At 41.5% G+C, this 18,918-nt stretch overlaps 2 protein-coding genes across 3 annotated transcripts; one reads left to right on the top strand and one right to left on the bottom strand.

Annotated features, from left to right (window-relative positions):
- Positions 1–342: 342 nt before the first annotated feature.
- Positions 343–5,961, bottom strand: LOC145500791 (uncharacterized). The gene has a single exon (XM_081480643.1). The coding sequence runs from the start codon at positions 5,959–5,961 to the stop codon at positions 343–345; it is 5,619 nt and encodes a 1,872-aa protein (XP_081336769.1).
- A 1,994-nt stretch (positions 5,962–7,955) lies between these two features.
- Positions 7,956–17,052, top strand: LOC145467355 (mucosal pentraxin-like). Of its 2 annotated transcripts, none has more exons than XM_081450943.1 (5): positions 7,956–8,297; positions 10,256–10,373; positions 12,015–12,152; positions 12,443–12,665; positions 15,278–17,052. In XM_081450943.1, the coding sequence occupies exons 1-5, from the start codon at positions 7,956–7,958 to the stop codon at positions 15,666–15,668; spliced, it is 1,212 nt and encodes a 403-aa protein (XP_081307069.1). In that variant the 3' UTR covers positions 15,669–17,052. The 2 variants fall into 2 exon arrangements, with proteins under 2 accessions (XP_081307069.1, XP_081307130.1); XM_081451004.1 differs by lacking the exon at positions 7,956–8,297 and adding an exon at positions 9,456–9,519.
- Positions 17,053–18,918: the final 1,866 nt, after the last annotated feature.

Raw genomic sequence — 18,918 nt, 5'->3', positions numbered from 1 at the left:
CAAGGGGCTATGAATTGCGAGGGGAATTTTCCGCGCTCACTAGAACAATGTCCCCAACGGCCAGGTTCTTGCGAATCGTCGTCCATTTCTGCCTTCTTTGGAGCAGAGGCAAGTACTCCTTAGACCATCTCTTCCAAAAGATATCTGCGAGATATTGCACTTGTTTCCATCTGCGTCGAGAGAAGGAGTCTTCCTTTTGGAATAACCCAGGGGACATCTGAGGCTCCGAGCGTAAAAGAAGCAAATGGTTTGGTGTAAGGGGCTCCGGATCATTAGGGTCACCTGAAACTGTGGTGATTGGACGTCCACTAATAATGCTTTCCACTTCGCATAGGAGGGTGACTAAACCTTCGTCGTCAACAGTTTGAGTTTGAAGCAAAGCTCGAAGGACCTTGCGCGTTGTTCGAATGCAGCGCTCCCAAACACCTCCATAATGAGAGCCATAGGGGGGTTGAAGTTCCACTTGATACCCTTCTGAAGTAGAGCTTCGTGAATCTTGTTGTGATTCCATGCGTTGATGGCTTCCCTGAGCTCCCTCTCTCCGCCGGTGAAATTGGTACCATTATCGGATCTGATCTCCTTTACCTGGCCCCTTCTTGCTATAAACCTTCTGAGCGCCATCAGGAAAGAATCAGTTTCCAAACTGTGCGCCACTTCAATGTGCACTGCGCGGATAGAAAGACACGTGAAAATGACCCCATATCTCTTCACAAGACTTCGCCCACGGCGTACCTGAAGAGGACCAAAACAATCAATGCCGACAGATGTAAAAGGTGGCTGACCTGGGGTAACACGATCCACGGGAAGGTCAGCCATTTTCTGCTCACAGAATGGGCCTTGACGCCGCCGGCAACTAAAACATTTCGAAAGAACTTTCCTGACAACAGAACTTGCGTTTACGATCCAAAACTTCTCGCGCGCAAGACTGATAACGTACTCTCTTCCAGAGTGACCGGAGATCTGGTGGTAATATTCTACTACAAGGTTGGTCACGTGATCCTTCTTTGGCAAAATAATCTGATGTTTGGCCTCAAATGCAGTGGACGCTAAACTTAACCTCCCACCGACACGTAAGACGCCGTTCACTAAGATTGGATCCAGACTTCGAAGGCTGCTGCTTTTCTTGACTTGCCTACCGTTTTCAGACTTGCTAAACAGCTCAAGCTCATCCGGAAAATTAAACTGCTGGACGTTCCTGAGGATTTCTAGCTCCGCGATTTCCAACTCTGTAACGGTAATTGGTGGTAAAGAAAGGATGGGAGTTGAATGGATCGGCTCTGTCGATTTTCCGCGTTTACTTAACCTTTCCAAGTTTCCACGGTACCGTAAAAACCATGCAACTGACTTCTTCAATCGGTGCCAGGAAGACGCGCGTTGAAAGTACTCAACCAAAGGATGCTCCGACTCGGAAACAGAGGCGTGACAAACCTTATAAACCATCTTCACTTCCGGGTCTCCGTCTTGAAGACATCCAAGCGATGAGGGGTTCCTAGGCCAATCTTCTTCTGACTTCCAGAGAAACTCCGGCCCCAGTAACCATCTTTGCCAGCTCAACAATGCATTGGCAGTCAACGCTCTTGAAGCGCAATCTCCGGGATTCGCTACACCTTCCACATAGCGCCACTGATCTGGATTTGAGCCCTCTCGTAGTACGGCAACCCGATTCGCAACAAACGTGTGGAAACGCGTACTTTCGTTCTTCACATAACGAAGCACTGACATGCTGTCTGACCAAAACACGGATTCGCAATTAGGAGGCATCTCCAGCTCTTCCTTGAGCATCTTGTCTTGTCGCACAGAAACGGTTGCGGCCGAGAGCTCTAAACGAGGAACGGAGATAGCTTTCAAAGGAGCAACGCGTGATTTTCCAAACAGGAAGGAACAATGAACTCGGTCCTCATGGCTGACCAGTCGAAGGTAAGTCACTGAACCATAAGCAGCTTCTGAGGCATCAGAGAAGTGATGCAGCTGACTGGATTTAACAGGACCAAAATCCTCTGGCTTTAAACAGCGACTCACAGCAAACTCCGAGAGCTTTGGAACATCTGCTAGCCAATTTTCCCAACGTGCAGCGTACTCAGTCGGGATCTCGTCATCCCATCCTAGCTTAATGCGACAAAGATCTTGAAGGATTTCTTTTGCGGTCAGAACGAACGGTGCCAGGAATCCCAACGGATCGAAAATAGCACTCGCTAGAGACAAGATACCCCTACGCGTTGGTGGACGGGAGCTAATGTCGACTCTGAAGCGGAACGAGTCGGATTCTACACACCATTGAACTCCTAGGGCTCGCTGAACAGGCAACTCGTCCTTCCTTATGTCCATGTCCTTGATGTCCTTTGCGCGCTCCTTCTCAGGGATGGCTTGCAGAACATCACGGCTATTGCTGACCCATTTGGTTAGCTTGAAACCACCACGTGATAGTAAAGTGCATAAACTGCCAACATGCTCAATGGCTTTCTGCTCGCCAGGGAGGGACTTCAAACAATCATCAACATAAAAGTTTCTTTTAACTGTGTTGATGACGTCAGGAGGGAAGCTGTGACGATTATCTTCTGCTGTCTTGCGGAGTGCGAGATTTGCGCAAGCCGGTGATGAAATGGCTCCAAACAAGTGAACTACCATCTGATATTCTTGTAATTCGTGCGCCATGTTGCCATCCTCCCACCAAAGAAAACGCAGAAAGGAACTGTCAGGATCGGGAACTCTCACTTGGTGGAACATGGACTCTATGTCCGCCATAACGGCCACTCTCTCTTCACGAAACCTCAACAGGACTCCTACAAGCGAACTGGTTAGGTCCGGGCCCTTGTACAGCATGTCATTGAGAGACTTTCCCATAAATTTGGCCGAACAGTCAAACACGACGCGGATCTTTCCTGGCTTGCGAGGGTGGTAAACACCATGGTGCGGTATGTACCAGGCGGTGCCCTTCGCGGGGCTCTTCTGATCAGGGGACACTTTGCGTGCATATCCTTTGGAGAGAATGTCTTCCATAAAGGCCTTATAATCTTGGTACAACTTCGGGTCTCGTTCCAGCTTTTTCTTCAACCAAATGGCGCGCTGCCAGGCCTGAGCCTTGTTGCTGGGTACAAGCGTTTGGCGATCCTTAAACGGTAAAGAGATTTGATAGTGCCCATTTCTCAATTCCACCGTCTGTTCGGCGATTTGCATAAATCTACGTTCGTCTTGAGACATCTCTGTCTTACTATCAACGGTGGGATCAGTAAAATCGCGATTGTAGAAGTCTTCTATCATCTGTTGGAGCCGGTGATCGACTTTAGCAACAAAAGTGGATGACCGTGAACTATGGTGACGACGGCGTAAGGGACCATTTACCGCCCAGCCAATTCGCGTTCTTGAAGCATAAGGACCACCGTCTTGACTGTGTTTGATATCAAGTGGATCGAGAGCCTTGGGAACGTCACTAGCAATCAAAAGGCCAACCTCAGCGTCGAGACGAGGTAGAAAAACTCCTTGCAAGTGGGGCCACTGATCAACGTCGTCCTGAGTTGGAATGTCACTGCTGGACACAGGAATCTCCGGCCTGGTGTAAAGGGTCGGGAGGCTAATCCACTCGTTCTCATCCAAATCGGATACAAGAAGGTCGCGAACCAGGAAGCTGTTGGTGATGCTATTTTTCTTCTCAAGAGTAGACAAGGATATCTTAACTTGCTGACCATTAATCCCGAGCTGCTTCATGAGCGATTCAGTACAGAAACTGGAGTTGCTACCGTTATCCAAGAAGGCGTAGGTGATGACGCTCTTATCACTATCTTTCGCTCTCACTCTAACTGGTATTACGGCCATGCCTGTCCTACGACCCTCTCCCGAAGTCTCACTGTTAGCACTGGTGCCCGTTTTTACCATGTGACTACAAACTTGAGTGCTGATTACGTCCTCCGTACCCACTCCAACGCCGACAGCTGGTCTCTCACGAGGGCTAGTATGTAAAACAGTAGGATGCCGTCCTTTACAGTTCGAAATCTTGCAATTTTTCCTCTGCGGGCAAAACTTTGCGACATGTTCGGTGGATAAACATCCAAAGCACAGCTTTTTGGACAATAGGAATTGAATTCTCTCTTGGTAGGGTTTCCACCGCAATGACTGACAATCCTCAAGGGCGTGGTTTCTGCTACAATAGAGACACCGATTTTTCCCTTGTGAGGGACCCTGATCGATTCCAGATAGCTGAACCTTGCGAGTCTGAGGTCCCTGCTCTCCATCGGCGCGTTGACTTGGCTCCTTCACACCCTGCGGAACCGTCTCACTGGTAGGACCTTCACTATCGCCTACATGTGCTAAGAGGCTGAGGTTCTTGGGATTGGATGTCTTGCCACCAGAGGACCGCTGACCAGGCGCCGATCTTACGGTATCGGATATCTTGCCAAAGACTGGGTTGGTTAGTATTCTTACTTCGCGATCAACAAAGGCAACGAAGTCACTGAACTGTACTGGCCTTAACTGTCTGTTCATGATGTCATCAGCTAAGCGACGCCATCTTTCTCTCATGCTGTAAGGAATCTTGAGCACCAACTTTTGAATGTTTCCTGGTTGATCAAACTTAGAAATGTACTGGCTACCTGCCAATGCGTTCTTGCAACTTGCGAGAAAGACTGAAAAACGATTCAAAGCCACACCATCTTCTGCCTTTATGCTCGGCCAATCGAGGGCCTTCATCTCGTAAGCGGATGCTATGCGATAATCGTCACCATACTTCCTTCTCAAAAGCCTACGAGCCTCATCGTAACCTTCTTCCGCTGGTAAATGATGACAGGATCTCACAAGTTCCTTAACGTCCCCTGCGGTGAACTGCTCGAGGTAATAGAGTCTATCAGTACTGCTAAATGTTCTGGATTCAACCAAATTTTCAAAAGCGCGAACGAAGGTGCGGTATTCAATAGGGTTTCCGTCAAACACAGGAACACGGGGCTGCGGAAGTTTGTTTCTATTCTGATTATGCGCTAGCAATTCCATTATTCTATTCTGCTGAAACTGAAGAGCAGTCTGTTGCCGCTGCAAACCAATCGTTTCCTTTCTCAGATCCTCGCCGACTGTACACGCTTGATAATCAAACTGGTCGTAAGGAACAGAATCCATGGACACTCCCTGGCCTGGGTGGTGCACCTCGCCTGGAAAGGACCTTTTCGCGCGGGGGCTGGTACGAGGGGGATCCTGATCCTGGAGCTCTGTCTCCAATTTTAAAGGCTTCACATCCGGTAGAGAAGGGGAGGTCATTGCTGCGTAGACCCTCTCCTTAGCTGTTGTCTTGACCATTTCGGCTTCGAGGTTAAGGCGTAATTCTTCCTGCTGCAAACGAAACTTTTTCTCTTCGAGTGTTTGGCGCTTTTCGAGCATAGAAATTTCGGCTTTTAACTCGGCAATTCTTGCGGCTTCTTTGGCTCTCGCGGCTGCAACTGATGAAGCACGGCTACCACGTGAACTTGCTCGACTTGAATGTTTTGAAACCTTGGAAGCACCTGAAGGAATTGGTGTGCCAGCACAACTAATTGAATCCTCGGGATTCACCGCCGAATCTACTTGAAACGATTCAGCTAATAGCTTGTGTTCAATATTAATTATCCAGCCGACGATCTCCTGACGGAACACACGAACCTTTCTCTCTTTGTCTTCAAGATAGCGTTGACCCTCAATAATGGCGTTCTCATCCAGAATTTCTCCGACGTAGTCGCGATGGGCCTCTTTGAATCTTTCAAAAGCGTTGTCCAAGTAAGGAAGCTTCTCCTTAACCTCCTGAAGATTATGATCATCAGTAAGCAAGCCAGAAATTTCATTGGAAATGGCTGTTACGGTAGATAGGTGACCAGACCTTGAATTTTTCTTTAAACGAAGTGTTTCCAGGTTAGACGCCTCAAAATCCAGCCAACGGTTTGGTTGTCGCACGCGTGTTCCAACTCGCCGGGCGGCGGGATCTGTAAGCTGCTTGCGGCTAAAGCTCATGACGAAACGACATGTCACCAACAATTTTCAACGATGAAACTGCAATAAGCGTAAAAAACTCTCTTGGCCTTTAATAAACAACTCCACAAATCAAAACGGCGTGGTACAAAGAGTGTGCATACGAGCGGCGTAGATACAAACAGCGTGGTTACAAACAGCGTGGTTACAAACAGCGTGGATACAAACAGCGTGGATACAAACAGCGTGGGTTGAAACTAAAACAGTAAAGGAGCAAAAGTTACAAGTTGCGACTGAGCTAAATTCGAATAAAGAAATAACAAAACTGCAAAACGAGGACTGTGAATTACACTTACATTGTTTCGGCCAGAGAAAACTGTTGTGAAACGGACTGCGAATGACGCGAAGAGACTAGCACGAAAGCTAAATAGAACTGCGCTAAGCGCGGACCAAAATGAACTGCCCCAAAACTGTACTGCAAAGCTATGATATGGAAAATACGCTAGAACATGCGGAAAATAAAACTATAGAAACTTAGAAAGGCGCTAATGAAGATGAAACAGCAAAGAAACGCTAACGAGGGCGCGAAAACTGACAGAAAGGAATAAACACCTAAATTGACGCAAAAAAAAGACTAAACAAAAGGACGAAAAGAAGTATAAACTAATTTGCGTACGCAAAGGAAAAACAAATTACGCAAGAACGAATAATAGAAAAAATGTTACACTTGGATCTTACACCGAGTCCATTGTATCTAGTGTTGAGGCGGTTCTGCCTCGTCAGCGAGACTTATCAGAATCTGCCAAGGATAACATCGGGAGCAGAATTGCTTCCACGGTACAATCAGCCTCTATACCTGACAATAACTTGACAAAACACGAAAACCAAGCACTCAAACGACTGAAAGACGACAGCAACATTGTTATACTACCAGCCGACAAAGGACGTGTCACTGTTGTTATGGACAAGGCTGACTACTTTGACAAAATGGAGGCACTTGTTAACGACAAACAAACTTACGAAGAACTTAAACGCGACCCGACGCCAGCACTTCAAGGTAAACTTAACAGCAAAATACTTACGCTTAAAAAGACTGACGCTTCGACACTCAACGCTACTATCGACTGAGGTGCTCAGTACCTCAACCACCGAAACTTTACGGATTACCGAAACTGCACAAACCTGGTATACCGATGCGACCTATAGTGTCATTCTGTGGGTCCCCTACGTATCAACTGTCTAAGTACTTGACGAAAATACTGCAACCCCTTACTGACAAATCAAGACGTAAACTACAATCTACGGAGAACTTTATTGACGCTATTAAGACAGTACAGATACCTGACGACTACAAACTTGTGTCTTTTGATGTGAAATCACTGTTCACCAGTATTCCCCTTCAATTGGCACTACAGTGTACCGAGACCGCTATACAACAATCTACTGTTAAACTACCGTTACCGACAGAAGACATCATGGACTTACTGAACCGAATTTTACAGAGTCTGAAAGACCTGTAGCCCGAATTTTCAATACTTTGTACTTGTTGAACTCAATCAGCGGACGCGTCGTGTACACCAGGATACGCTTGATTACTGACTTTACTGATCCCTTGGTAACAGATAAAAAGCCTAAACACTAAATTAAATGTTGGAATATTCAAACAATTTAGTTACTGGCGACTGAATGTCGAACTAGTGGGAAAGCCTGTCGGCATATGCTTGGCAATAATTTGTTGGTATGTATAACTAAGACGAACAAAAAGAAAAAAAAAAGATAACAAATGTTCTTTGCATAACCACTAATAGACAGGACATTCAAGTAAAGATAAATGTATATATATTTTAATATTGGTAGGCTGTTACACAACATGGCTGAATAATAAATAGACCACCCGTTGGCTCATTAATTACTTGCGTATTTAAGGGATCCGAATATTAATCAAACTGAAATGGCCAATCGTAGCACCGTATCGCCACCAACAAATTCTATTATAATTTGATTAGCATCCGCTAATCGTTTAGATCTTGTTAGTAATGGAAGCCAAACGCGCTCTGTTATTTTTCCTCTTTCAAGGGACCATATACAGCAGGATTTTCGCTGCCGATGAAGATTCCACATCTCATTCAGGGTACTTCATAACGTGGGAAGATAAGCAGCTTACAGGACACGTTGTTCAATGGTTTGAGTCTCCAAGTTTGATGTCTTGCAGCCAGTCGTGTTTGAGAAACGCATGGTGCAGTTCCACAAACTTCAAGGTGTCTTCCAAGAACGACGGCAAAAGAACGTGTGAACTCAACAAGCACGACAACACGCTGATCAACGAAAACACCAAGTTAAATGATCAGCAGGGGGTTACATTCTCAATGCTTCTGAAGGTAAGATACGCAATACTTAAAAAGTTTTTCTTTACAAAAACTGTCAGTTTATCAGTTTTATTTGCAAATCAGTATGCAACGGAAGTGATAGTGTAGTAGTTGAAAAGCGTCAAAAATAGGTAAACAAACCATGCTAGTTGAAAGCTCACGCTTAATGACTTTATATTCCGTCTTTTTGTACATATGGAGAATCCCACAGTAGGAAAAATACTGAGGACTCTTGTATTTCCGGAATATTGCTTAAAAGTTCCAGTGATTTCAAAGTTTGTGAAATCTAGGAAAGTTACAAATACCGGTCGGTCAGTCAAGATGGCCTATAGAATTAAGGCCAAACAGAGAATTTTTAACTGTTTACAGGAAGACACACACTTGGCTGATTTCATTTTTTTACGCAGTTTGTTATCTATGACTTGATAATTTACTTGACATCATCTTGAAATAAACACTGGCACGATTCTTTTACCTTTTGACCGTTTAAAAATCTTCTTACAATGCAATTTTATTTCTGACTTGATAGGGTCATAACTCTTTTAGTATAAGTATATCTTGATAAGAAAATATCACTGAGTGGAATTAAAAATTACTATAGATGGCATTTTAACCAAATGCGCCAACGTATGTCAAAGCACAAATTACAAAGCACAAACGGTAGATCGGCATCCAAAATTAGACCAGCTTTGGTAGATAAATCGAAAAACTCATCATTACTTCTTTCCTGGTTATCTCCTGTTATAAATTTCCTTTTTTCTTTTAAAATAGAGACAGAAAATTCCAATCGAAACGATGTTTTTGTTTTTTTTTTTTTGCACGGAACAAAACGCAAGCTTAAGAGTGGCGTTTGCGTGTGAGAACTCGAATACAATATGCAAATCAGTTACCTTGTCACGGTGCCGCGTCATGTAATTCTCAACAAATCTTCAACACAGCTTGACCAGTTGTTACTTTTAAGCCGCTACATTTCGACTATTTGTTCTCCGTTTTTCCTTAATACACAGCAAGCAAAATAACCATCAAAGAAGAAGCTAAAGTGTTTCGGTCTCATCTGCCTTATTATATGTGACTGAGAAAATTACCTCATTAATTTTTTATTAGTACTGCAGCGCCAAATAGGCCATTTTGCTAATGCACGTATTTCTTAGTGTCATTCCCTTGTGGGAGCAAGAAGTGATCAGTCACATAATAAAATGTCTATCCTATGAAAGCTACTTGTGATTCTTCTAAGGTACGTGCTAGTAGTGCAAATCCTTAATTGTATTCTCATTCATTCGAAAATGCAAATTTTGAGAAACAACCATTAATTCTCAACCAGATGGCCCGACATATGTCAAATCGCCTTTACGCGGGAATCTAACAAGAACTGTTCCATCAATAAGTAACATCAACATAACTAACATTTACTCCAGATCTTTGGTTATCAAACGTATCTTTAAAAAGCCCGATTGGATGTGCCACCATAGTAACATCTAAGACAGTGGGAGGCACTTTTTCATGGGGTTTCAGAATTATACAAAAGAATACAAAATGCAAGCCGGATAAAAATTGCTAATAACATGACCGGTGGTTGACACTTCACGATAGTGTGGTAATTTTTAGTTTTGCATTTCAGTTCTCAGCCATCCAGCACGACGAGAAAGGCTGAACATTTTATCAAAGTGTTTACACATTTTTTGCCAATGATTGAAAAAATGCATAGGAGACATATTGTCGCTAAAATATGTCCCCGCTTCTTGTCCCCACAACACGCCCCGAAGAACGTGACGACCTTAGACTACGCGCTCAAAGGATACCATGTTTTGTTTGCTTGAATAACATAGCTCAATATCAAGAAAAATCAGGGGTGGTGGAAGGGGAGACTCATGGAGACTCCAGCGCCTTACGTGACCGACTAAGGAATGAATTTAAGCTTCCTTGTTTAATTAAACATCAAGAAATTTCCATATTTGTGTTTTTTCTATTAGGGCTGTTTAATGACCGGCTGTGCAAAGGGTGGTTCTTGTGTGTCCAACGAGGAAAAACAAACCTATTCGTGTTTGTGCAAAAAGCCATGGGCTGGAGAAAAGTGTGAAGTCAAAATGGGTAAGTAATGGTATGATTGTGTACGAAAGCGTGATAAACTGTGTGTAATGTCTTGCGATTTTACCGACCTAATTAAATGTAGATGTAGATATTAAATGGCTGTCCATTTGCAAGCTAAAATTTATAATGGTACTAGCACTGGACAAAAATATGGATTTGCTAAACTTGAAAACTCAAGCAAATCTGATGAATTTGTAGCACTTTGTGCAAAGTACCTACGAAACGTCAGTTTTAATTTCGTCTGTGGCACAGCTGTAAATACTAAGTAAGACATAAAGAGTACTCTATCTTTTCGCAGGCGAGTAAAATATTTAAATCAAATGTGGCAAGCTTTGCTATGAATGGCAAAACTGTGCCAAATTTGATATTTGTCTGGCGGCAAATTTGAACAAATCGGAATAATTGTGGGTTTGCTGTAGGTTTGCTGTATATTTGCTACAATGGAAAATACTCTTTTTTCGTCCAGTGTAGGAATGAGTGGATTCCAATTCGGTCTGTAAACATACGAGCGGCTAACAAAATCGGACGATCTTGTAGCAGGAATCCAATTTGTCAAGGTTTACTTTAAAACCAAAGGAATTTTGACAGGATAATAGGTCGCTAGGTGGTAAGAAAACAACACAGAGACAATAAAAAAAATCTAAAGAGCACAACTGTGGATAGACAAGAGAAGATGGTGTCGGTTTATCAAACGGACAAATTTAGGTACATTTTTTATTGGCCCTTAGATTCGAATCGTATCCCTCATGGTACCCCGCAGGACACCTAAGGACATTTAGATTAGATTCAGAAAGGGCTCCAAAAAAAGCCACGCCTGGGAGGGAAGCAGCAAGTTTGAGGATGACATGATAATTGTGTCTAAAACATGATCAAATCAAAACCTTCCGAAACACTATTCAGGCGTTGGAGTAAGAGAGACAGGAGAGGGTTCCTTTAAAATACGGCACCTACTACAAGAAATTTAAACGGAGTAAAGTCGATAATTCACAATTGGACAAACATGGGCCTTAGAACATGCTAGCCATTAAGGAAAATTTTACCATGCGAACAAAAAGGTTCACAGCCGATTGTTTCAAATTAATTTTTAGGAAAAGTCTTCGGATTTGTTGCTTGGAAGTATTTTGTAAGTCCGTGCACGGCACCTTCCTTCCTCCTACATGGTATGATCAACATTTAACGGCCAAAAAATATATTTAACGGCTTGTCTATTCCTAAACCTTAAATCGACCATGGATCCTTTGCTTTGAATAGAAGCGCCTAAATGCGCTGGTAATCCTTGTAAAAACTATGGAAGCTGCATTGAGGGAGAGAATGGATACAACTGCATCTGTGCGCCGCGATTTAGCGGGACACACTGTGAAATAGGTGACACATATTGATATTCATTTTTAACTAATTTGAACTGTTCATAGAATCACTTTTAATCCCTTTAAGAGGGTAAGAACTTACACTCAAATTTGCCAGTTTTGTAGAGTTCATCAACATTAGACAGAGCCTGGGAGGGGCAAACTGTAAAAAAATAAATAAATAAACAAATAAATAAATGAATAAATGAATAAATAAATAAATAAGTAAATAACAAAAGAAAAAACACAACACCAGCAAACTAGAGTCTCAACATGTTCATCGTATCTTAAACAGATATTGATGACTGTGCAAGTCAGCCGTGTAAGAACAACGCGACGTGCACTGACCGAGTAAATGGATACAACTGCAGCTGCGCACCAGGTTTTAACGGGAGACTGTGTGAATTAGAAGTTGGGATGCCGTGTGTAAAAGGTCTGTGCTAACGAAATTCTATATCGAGTATCTGAGAATTGAATGCGTTCTCCATTGAATGTGGCGAGAGAAGAAATAACTGTCCAACGTTTTGAAAAGAAATGTAGAAGCTTGGCTATTTTAAAATCTATTTAATGGAAGACATGGAAGAGATTTTCAGGTTATCAAGAGGTTTCAGTGCACACGTACACTGTTTCTGATCTGTTTCATTTAGGTTTAACCTAACTGATCCAGTCCAGTGAAACTGTGTTTAAAAACTAATCATTTTCATATGGATCGTTTATCCACAGCATACCAAATGATATTTCCAAGGAAATCCGTTGAGAATTACGCCATCGAAAGAAATGCAGTTGGATCCAAACTCACCGCATTCACATTATGCTTTTTCGTTAAACCGAGCTACACGGCCCCATATGATGCGCAGTGCTTGTACAGCTATGCAACCCCTGGAGTTGACAATGCAATATACGTTTGCCTTACTTACCCGAATATCGACCTCCATGTTGGAAATGGGTAATTACTTTATGTGATAGAGGGGGCGGGGGGGGGGGGGGGGAGGAATTGGGGCAACAGGTGCCCGCTCTGATTTCAAACAACATTTAAATTTTGTGATGTTTCCTAAGATCTACCTGGAAAAAGTTTGGTTCAGTGTTGTTTGTCAAATCAGTGTTCAAGGGAAATTTTGGATTTTATTGAGCCTTCAAGCCAAATTCTTTAAACTTTTTAATCAGTTTCGGAACTGTTTTGTTTAAGATTTTTAACTCCATGATGGCGCCCCGATCCAAGATGACGGACTTGTTGAAAGTAGGACGTGATTTTCTTTCTTTCTTTTTTTTTCTCCGCGAAGATTTATAATCTCGTAAGCCTTTATAAAGGCATATAGTTGAATTTGATCGGATAAAGCCATTGTTCAAAAACATTTATCCTTGTCTCAAGTGAGGAGCCTTTCAAAGCTTCGCACTTTTCCACAGTAGAACAAGCATACAGTGCGTCTTATATACCAAAGCGTCGCTAAAGGCCCAGTCAATCACGTAGCCTGCTCGCAGTCTAGGGATTGTATAGGTTGTTTGCGCTGGAAAATGCACTTATTGACAATATCAACTAATTATGTGTGCGAGAAATCAGTATTCCTTTCTATAGTTTTTTTATCTAGGAAATGTAGAGCACAAGATGTAAGGAAATAAATTTTTGTGATGCAATCGATCGTCTTCATTATTGCTGGACGTCAAGATTCATCAAACGAGTTGTTGTTATCCCAAAGCTAGAGGGTTTATTTACCAAAGAAAATGTATTGTCTTATCAGATTTGTTTACGTTTTTGCTCGAATAAGAGTTTCGTAACGAGTACATACTAAAATTTTAATTTTTTTCAAGCAAAATGGAAACTATTTTTTGACTTTTTTTATTAAACAACATTACGGTAAACTACTTCTGACTGGTAATTTGAAGCAAGTTGATGTGGCTGGTTTAAACATTTAGGACTCTTTTACCAAGTAATCGAAATCTGGTCAAATTTAATCCATGAAGAAAACCCAACACACTTCGGCAATGCGCCAATTTGGTACAACTCCCTTATAAGAATTGAAAACCGGCCAATCTTTTATTCTGATTGGTCTCGCGCGGGAGTTAATCAGGCTAAAGACTTGCTAGATCAAAAGTTTGACTTTTTAAAGTATAAGGATTCTAAAACTCGCTACAAAGTTAATACCACTTTTTTAAGGTACCATGGTATAGTCTCCGCCCTGGCAAAATTAAAAAAGTCTTTTCAGGACCAGGCTACGATGAACTCTGAAGACCAACTTACTCGTAGTCAAAAGTTACTATCGTCCTCAAGCTTTTGTAATGAGGCGTATAAGTTAATTGTCAAAGGAATCACTACATCACCTGATAAAAGCCAAAGTAAATGGATAGCTGACTGCGAAAATTACGAAAACTTCATAGAATGGGATAAGTCATATATTTTGCCTTTCTATTGCACGAAAGAAACCAAACTTCAGACTTTCCAATTTAAGCTTCTTCACAGAAGAATTGCAACCAATGATTATCTCTATAAAATAGGCATCTCTTTAACAGACATATGTACTTTCTGTGAACAAAAAAAAGAAAGCCTGATTCATCTCTTCTGGGACTGTGAATTCGTTCAAACCTTTTGGCAAAACATCCAACACTGGTTGATACAGCATCAGATAAAGCCACAGAACTTTTCTTTGACCCTACCAATCTGCCTGGGACTAGTTGATAGTACAGAGGATATACTTCTACACCATGCACTTCTAATTGGCAGGTATCACATTTATTCATCGAAAATAAAGAATACTCTGCCAAATTTACAAATATTTTCACAAACTTTCCTTAAGTGTCAGGAAATCGAAAAATGTTATGCCTATAAGACAAACACTGTTAAGAAATGCAATTCGAAATGGAATCTATTCAAATGAACTGTGACTTCAATCCACTTCTTTTTTTTTTTTTTTTTTTTTTAGCAGCTCCCTGATTTTACTCTTTATTTTTCCAAAACCTTACACCTGGACTGGCGGCCTCCTTATTAGTTTGTGTTCTCTTGTGTCCTCGTTCCTTTTCCCTTTTCTCTGTTGTTTCTTATTTCGTACACGCTTTTTATAACGAGCATGCTTCCCCAAATCTAGACACAATATTTCAGATCAACTAGAAGCAAAATCATTAAGTCGTTAAAAAGTGTGCACCAGCATTATGTAACAGCGTGTGGTAACTAGTAAAAAAAAATATATTGTAATAAATAGCATTATTTTTTTGGTAGAAATATAAGTAATGTGAAATTATCAGCGTTTTTCTTTCTTTTTTTTTTTAAGTAAGGTAGAAATCCAAGAGGTTATTGCAAAAACTATAAAAGGGGTTAATCGTGCCTAAATAGTATCAAAGACATACAATAGGGGGAGGGGAAAAAGTTTTCTGGAATGTAAGTACTGTAACTATAACCAAGTAAGTGGTAAATAAATGTTGCACTGTAGCATTGTATTGCAAGTATTTTTCATTGTAAGTAGTGTTTTTTTTTTTTTTTTTTTTTTTTGATCTGTTAGTGTGGAAATAAAGTTAATGAAAAAAAAAAAAATTTAATCTTTTTATTTGTATCTTATTTTATTTTTGAAGATACAAAAACCATGTTCCCACTGGTGTCACGCTTGACAAAAACCGATGGAATCACATTTGTTTTACTTGGGAAAACACGAACGGTGTGTGGCAGTTGTACAAGAATGGCCAGCTCGTAGAAGATGGAACAGGCTGGAAGACAAACTACGTGATTCTATCTGGGGGAACTGCTGTCATCGGACAAGATCAAGATAGCGTGGGCGGAGGATTCGTGAAGCAGGATGCGTTTGGACCTGGTGAGGTCACAGAACTCAATCTGTGGGATAGCGTCCTTTCAGCGAGTGATATTGCTGCTCAGCACGCAAACTGTACCCTCACCACAGGATTGGTACATTCCTGGGCCCAGTTTAAAGACGGTGTTAATGGTTCTGTGCAATTAGAGCAGCCTTGATCCAAACTGACATGGATCCAGATATCTAATTCTAAGGGTGCATTCCTTTGGGATGATCTGGATCAGGATCAGTAATCTAAGGTCACTTGCATCATGGAACATCAAAGGAACCGATGAATCCACTCTGGAGGAACCGATGAATCCACTCTGGTCATGGATTCATCGGTTCCCTTGATGTACCATGATCCGGAGTGATCTTTGATCACTGATCCTGATCCAGATCACCTCAAAGGAACGCACCCTAAGTGATCAGCTGCATTTCTGCTATTTGCTAGTAGTAGTTTGATTGGGGTATAAATGTAGCACAAGAAACTTATCCCAACTGAAGCTAAATCACAAGTTTACAAGACAGCAGTACTATTTAGAGCCTATTCGAAATGACATATCGTAGGCTAACGTGGCATATTTGTAAACAAGCAATGGACAAAGCGGAAATCTGTGGAACATGCTAACGAAACGGGACTTCGAGCAGACGAGTGTGTAATTAACGAAAACGCCTAAATCTAACTACCCTGTACCGCTGTATGTCGCTATCTTTATATTCAAGACTTCAAGACATGAATGAACATCGCAGTTATATACACAACTTCAGCAGCTAAGAAATTAAAGTCGACGTGACTTGATAGCTCAGTTGGTAGACCACTGCACTGTCATCCGAGAGGCCACGGGATGGAATCCCGTTCAGGCCTGATTATTTTTCAGGCTTTAATTTCACAGCTGCTGAAGTTGTGTACATAAATACGATGATCCATCACGTCTTCATAGACAGTTATTCAAATATATGATCTTTCATGACATTCACTTGTAAAGCGGAAGTCTGTGGAACAGGTTAACGAAATGGAACTTCGAGTAGACGACTGTATAATTGACTAAAACTCTTAATCTGACAACCCTGTACTGTAAACGACTTTAAGATGTCGCTATCTTTATATTCAAAGTCAACAAAGACTGCTGCTGATGAACTGATTACACTGAATTATTTAGCCGCGCGGCATCCCGTCAAGACTAAAGTAACTTGGGGCTCAGTGAGATTTTAAGGCCATCAAGCTAAGAAAACCTTCGTTGAGGTACAAAACGTTAATCCAAGCTCAGCATAAGTGATTAATTAACTAAAGTTGGGCCTGGACGTCACTGATAGAGACCGAAATACCTTAAACCCCATAGCTAGGCGTATGTTTCACGTTAAATAAAGGTTGTATTGTAATGTAACGTTAACGGCAGTTGTAATCGATATTCCCTAAGATATTACCGGGCTGATCAAAGATGAGACATGCAAAGCACCTGACCAAGGGCTGTAGTTAATTTAAACTGAACAAGGTAATATAGTTGACAGGTATTAGTAGCTGACTATCGTGTAACACTTTGCAGTTGTTTATAAGTATTCGTAGAGGTTATCATACGGTTTCTCGTTCAATTTGGAATTAATTTGCACGACTGAGTTTTTCAAAAAGCTGAAATTGCACGAGCCGCTTCGGCGAGAGTGCAATTTCAGCTTTTTGAAAAACTCACAAGTGCAAATTGATTCCAAATTGAACGAGAAAAACCGTATGATTACTTATTGATAATAAAAACATGAAAAACTTCGCGTGGAGGAAGTGCCGAAAGATCTTTCTTGAAGCCATTTTCATTCGAGAAGCCATTCTCATTCGAGAAAACTTTTTTCAAAGTTTCTGCACAAAATTTTCGTCATCATTTTACGTGATATCATTGGCTTAGAAAATTTCCTATTGTCTCTCAGCCAATCATAATCCAGAATAACGATTTGTAATTTGCACTGGTGTTACACTTCTTGCACCGGTGTTACACTTTTTACACTGGTGTTACACTTGAACTGCACTGCTCTCAGCCAGTCATAATCGAGTAATTTTTTATGTATATTATTAACAGTGGAATCCCGATTCTCGAACCCTTATTTTTCCGAACCTCCCGATAACTGAACCAAAAGTCGTTTCCTTCTCCTGGCTGAGAGCAGGCAAATTTATCGTTAGCTGTTAGTTTGCACTCAGGTGTAAATTATAGCTGGCGCGTTCGTAATTTTCCCAGTAATATACAATAAAAGAGTAATTGCAACTCGAGTAAAAAGGGACAAGACCCAATCTGTTGGAAGTAGCTGCTTATGATTGCATCTTGGCTTTCACTTTGGACTCTATCATATCATATCGTATGGTAAAAGTTTTCTACGTATGATCTGCAGCCTTGCTTTAGTGTATTTCTGTTAATGGCTGATCAGATCTTTCACAAACCCCCCCGGGGGGGAGGTACTCCCAGAAAAATTGGGTGGGGTGTGCGGCCCGCTTCCCAAAACCCTTACCCTGTTTGTGACCAAAATCTGCGATATTCCCTACTCGTTTATGACCTGACCAAAAATTCGAAACCCTATTTAAGACCTGGACCTTAAATAAAGACTCTGTTTCAGACCTGCGTTATAATTAGTCCCTAGTTCAGACCAATGTTAAATTAAATTTACCATTGATTTACCATTGCTTTTGTTGATTTTCTTTTCGATAATGATGAAAAAGTGGCTTCTATTATATGATCCTCTTAAAAAACATACCCATATCAAGGCTAGAGTGCAAAACCCATACCCTATTTATGACCAAAATAGCCATAATGAGCTAAAATCGATACCCCATTTATGACCAATACGGCTGAAAAACCATACCCTCTGGGGCCGCACGTACCTATATAGCCCATATAAGGGAGTAGCCCCCTCCCCGGGCACAAATCCTATGTGTACCAGCAGCGTCTTCGTTTGTGGTACCTTGACACCTCTACATTTCAAATATATCACTCGCGGTGTAAGTTCATAATTGCACTGGCATTCATACCATTAACAATACGTGTTTGAGTAGGATTAACTGTAATTATAGTAGTTTATGGGTGTCTCCAATTGGTTAGCCTGGCTGGCATGCTAGAAACGTAGCTAAGTTTAGACACATCAGTTAAGTCTTTCTTTGTGGTTATAATTTTCCAGTTCCAAACTAAGTTCAAGCCTTATTTCAAGGCGCTAGGGGTTTGTAAAACGAGTGCTCATCTCTCTCGCTGACTCGTCCCAAAAACTAAACTAAGGTAAAGGGTAAAGTTAAACTTTATTTAGCCAGGGTGGCCCATTCAGCGACGAGGCTGATATCCAGAGGGGCCCTGGACTAAAAATATAATAATTAAAAATACAAGACATCGTGATAATTTCAAAATACAAGATATAAATTTAAAAATACAAGTGATAATTAAAAGTATAGAGTGTAAACGA

The sequence above is a fragment of the Orbicella franksi genome, chromosome 1, assembly GCF_964199315.1.
Source record: "Orbicella franksi chromosome 1, jaOrbFran1.1, whole genome shotgun sequence".
NCBI classification, from domain to species: Eukaryota; Metazoa; Cnidaria; class Anthozoa; order Scleractinia; family Merulinidae; genus Orbicella; species Orbicella franksi.
The sequence above is the reverse complement of the archived record's forward strand: the minus strand, read 5'-3'. Positions and strand labels throughout refer to the sequence as shown.

Excerpts from the sequence above, each read along its gene's own strand:
- LOC145467355 (XM_081450943.1), top strand. The coding sequence starts at position 7,956 with ATGGAAGCCAAACGCGCTCTGTTATTTTTCCTCTTTCAAGGGACCATA. Across the intron at positions 8,298-10,255 it reads CATTCTCAATGCTTCTGAAG|GGCTGTTTAATGACCGGCTG; the intron begins GTAAGATACGCA and ends TTTTTCTATTAG. Across the intron at positions 12,666-15,277 it reads GACCTCCATGTTGGAAATGG|ATACAAAAACCATGTTCCCA; the intron begins GTAATTACTTTA and ends TTATTTTTGAAG.
- LOC145500791 (XM_081480643.1), bottom strand. The coding sequence starts at position 5,961 with ATGAGCTTTAGCCGCAAGCAGCTTACAGATCCCGCCGCCCGGCGAGTT.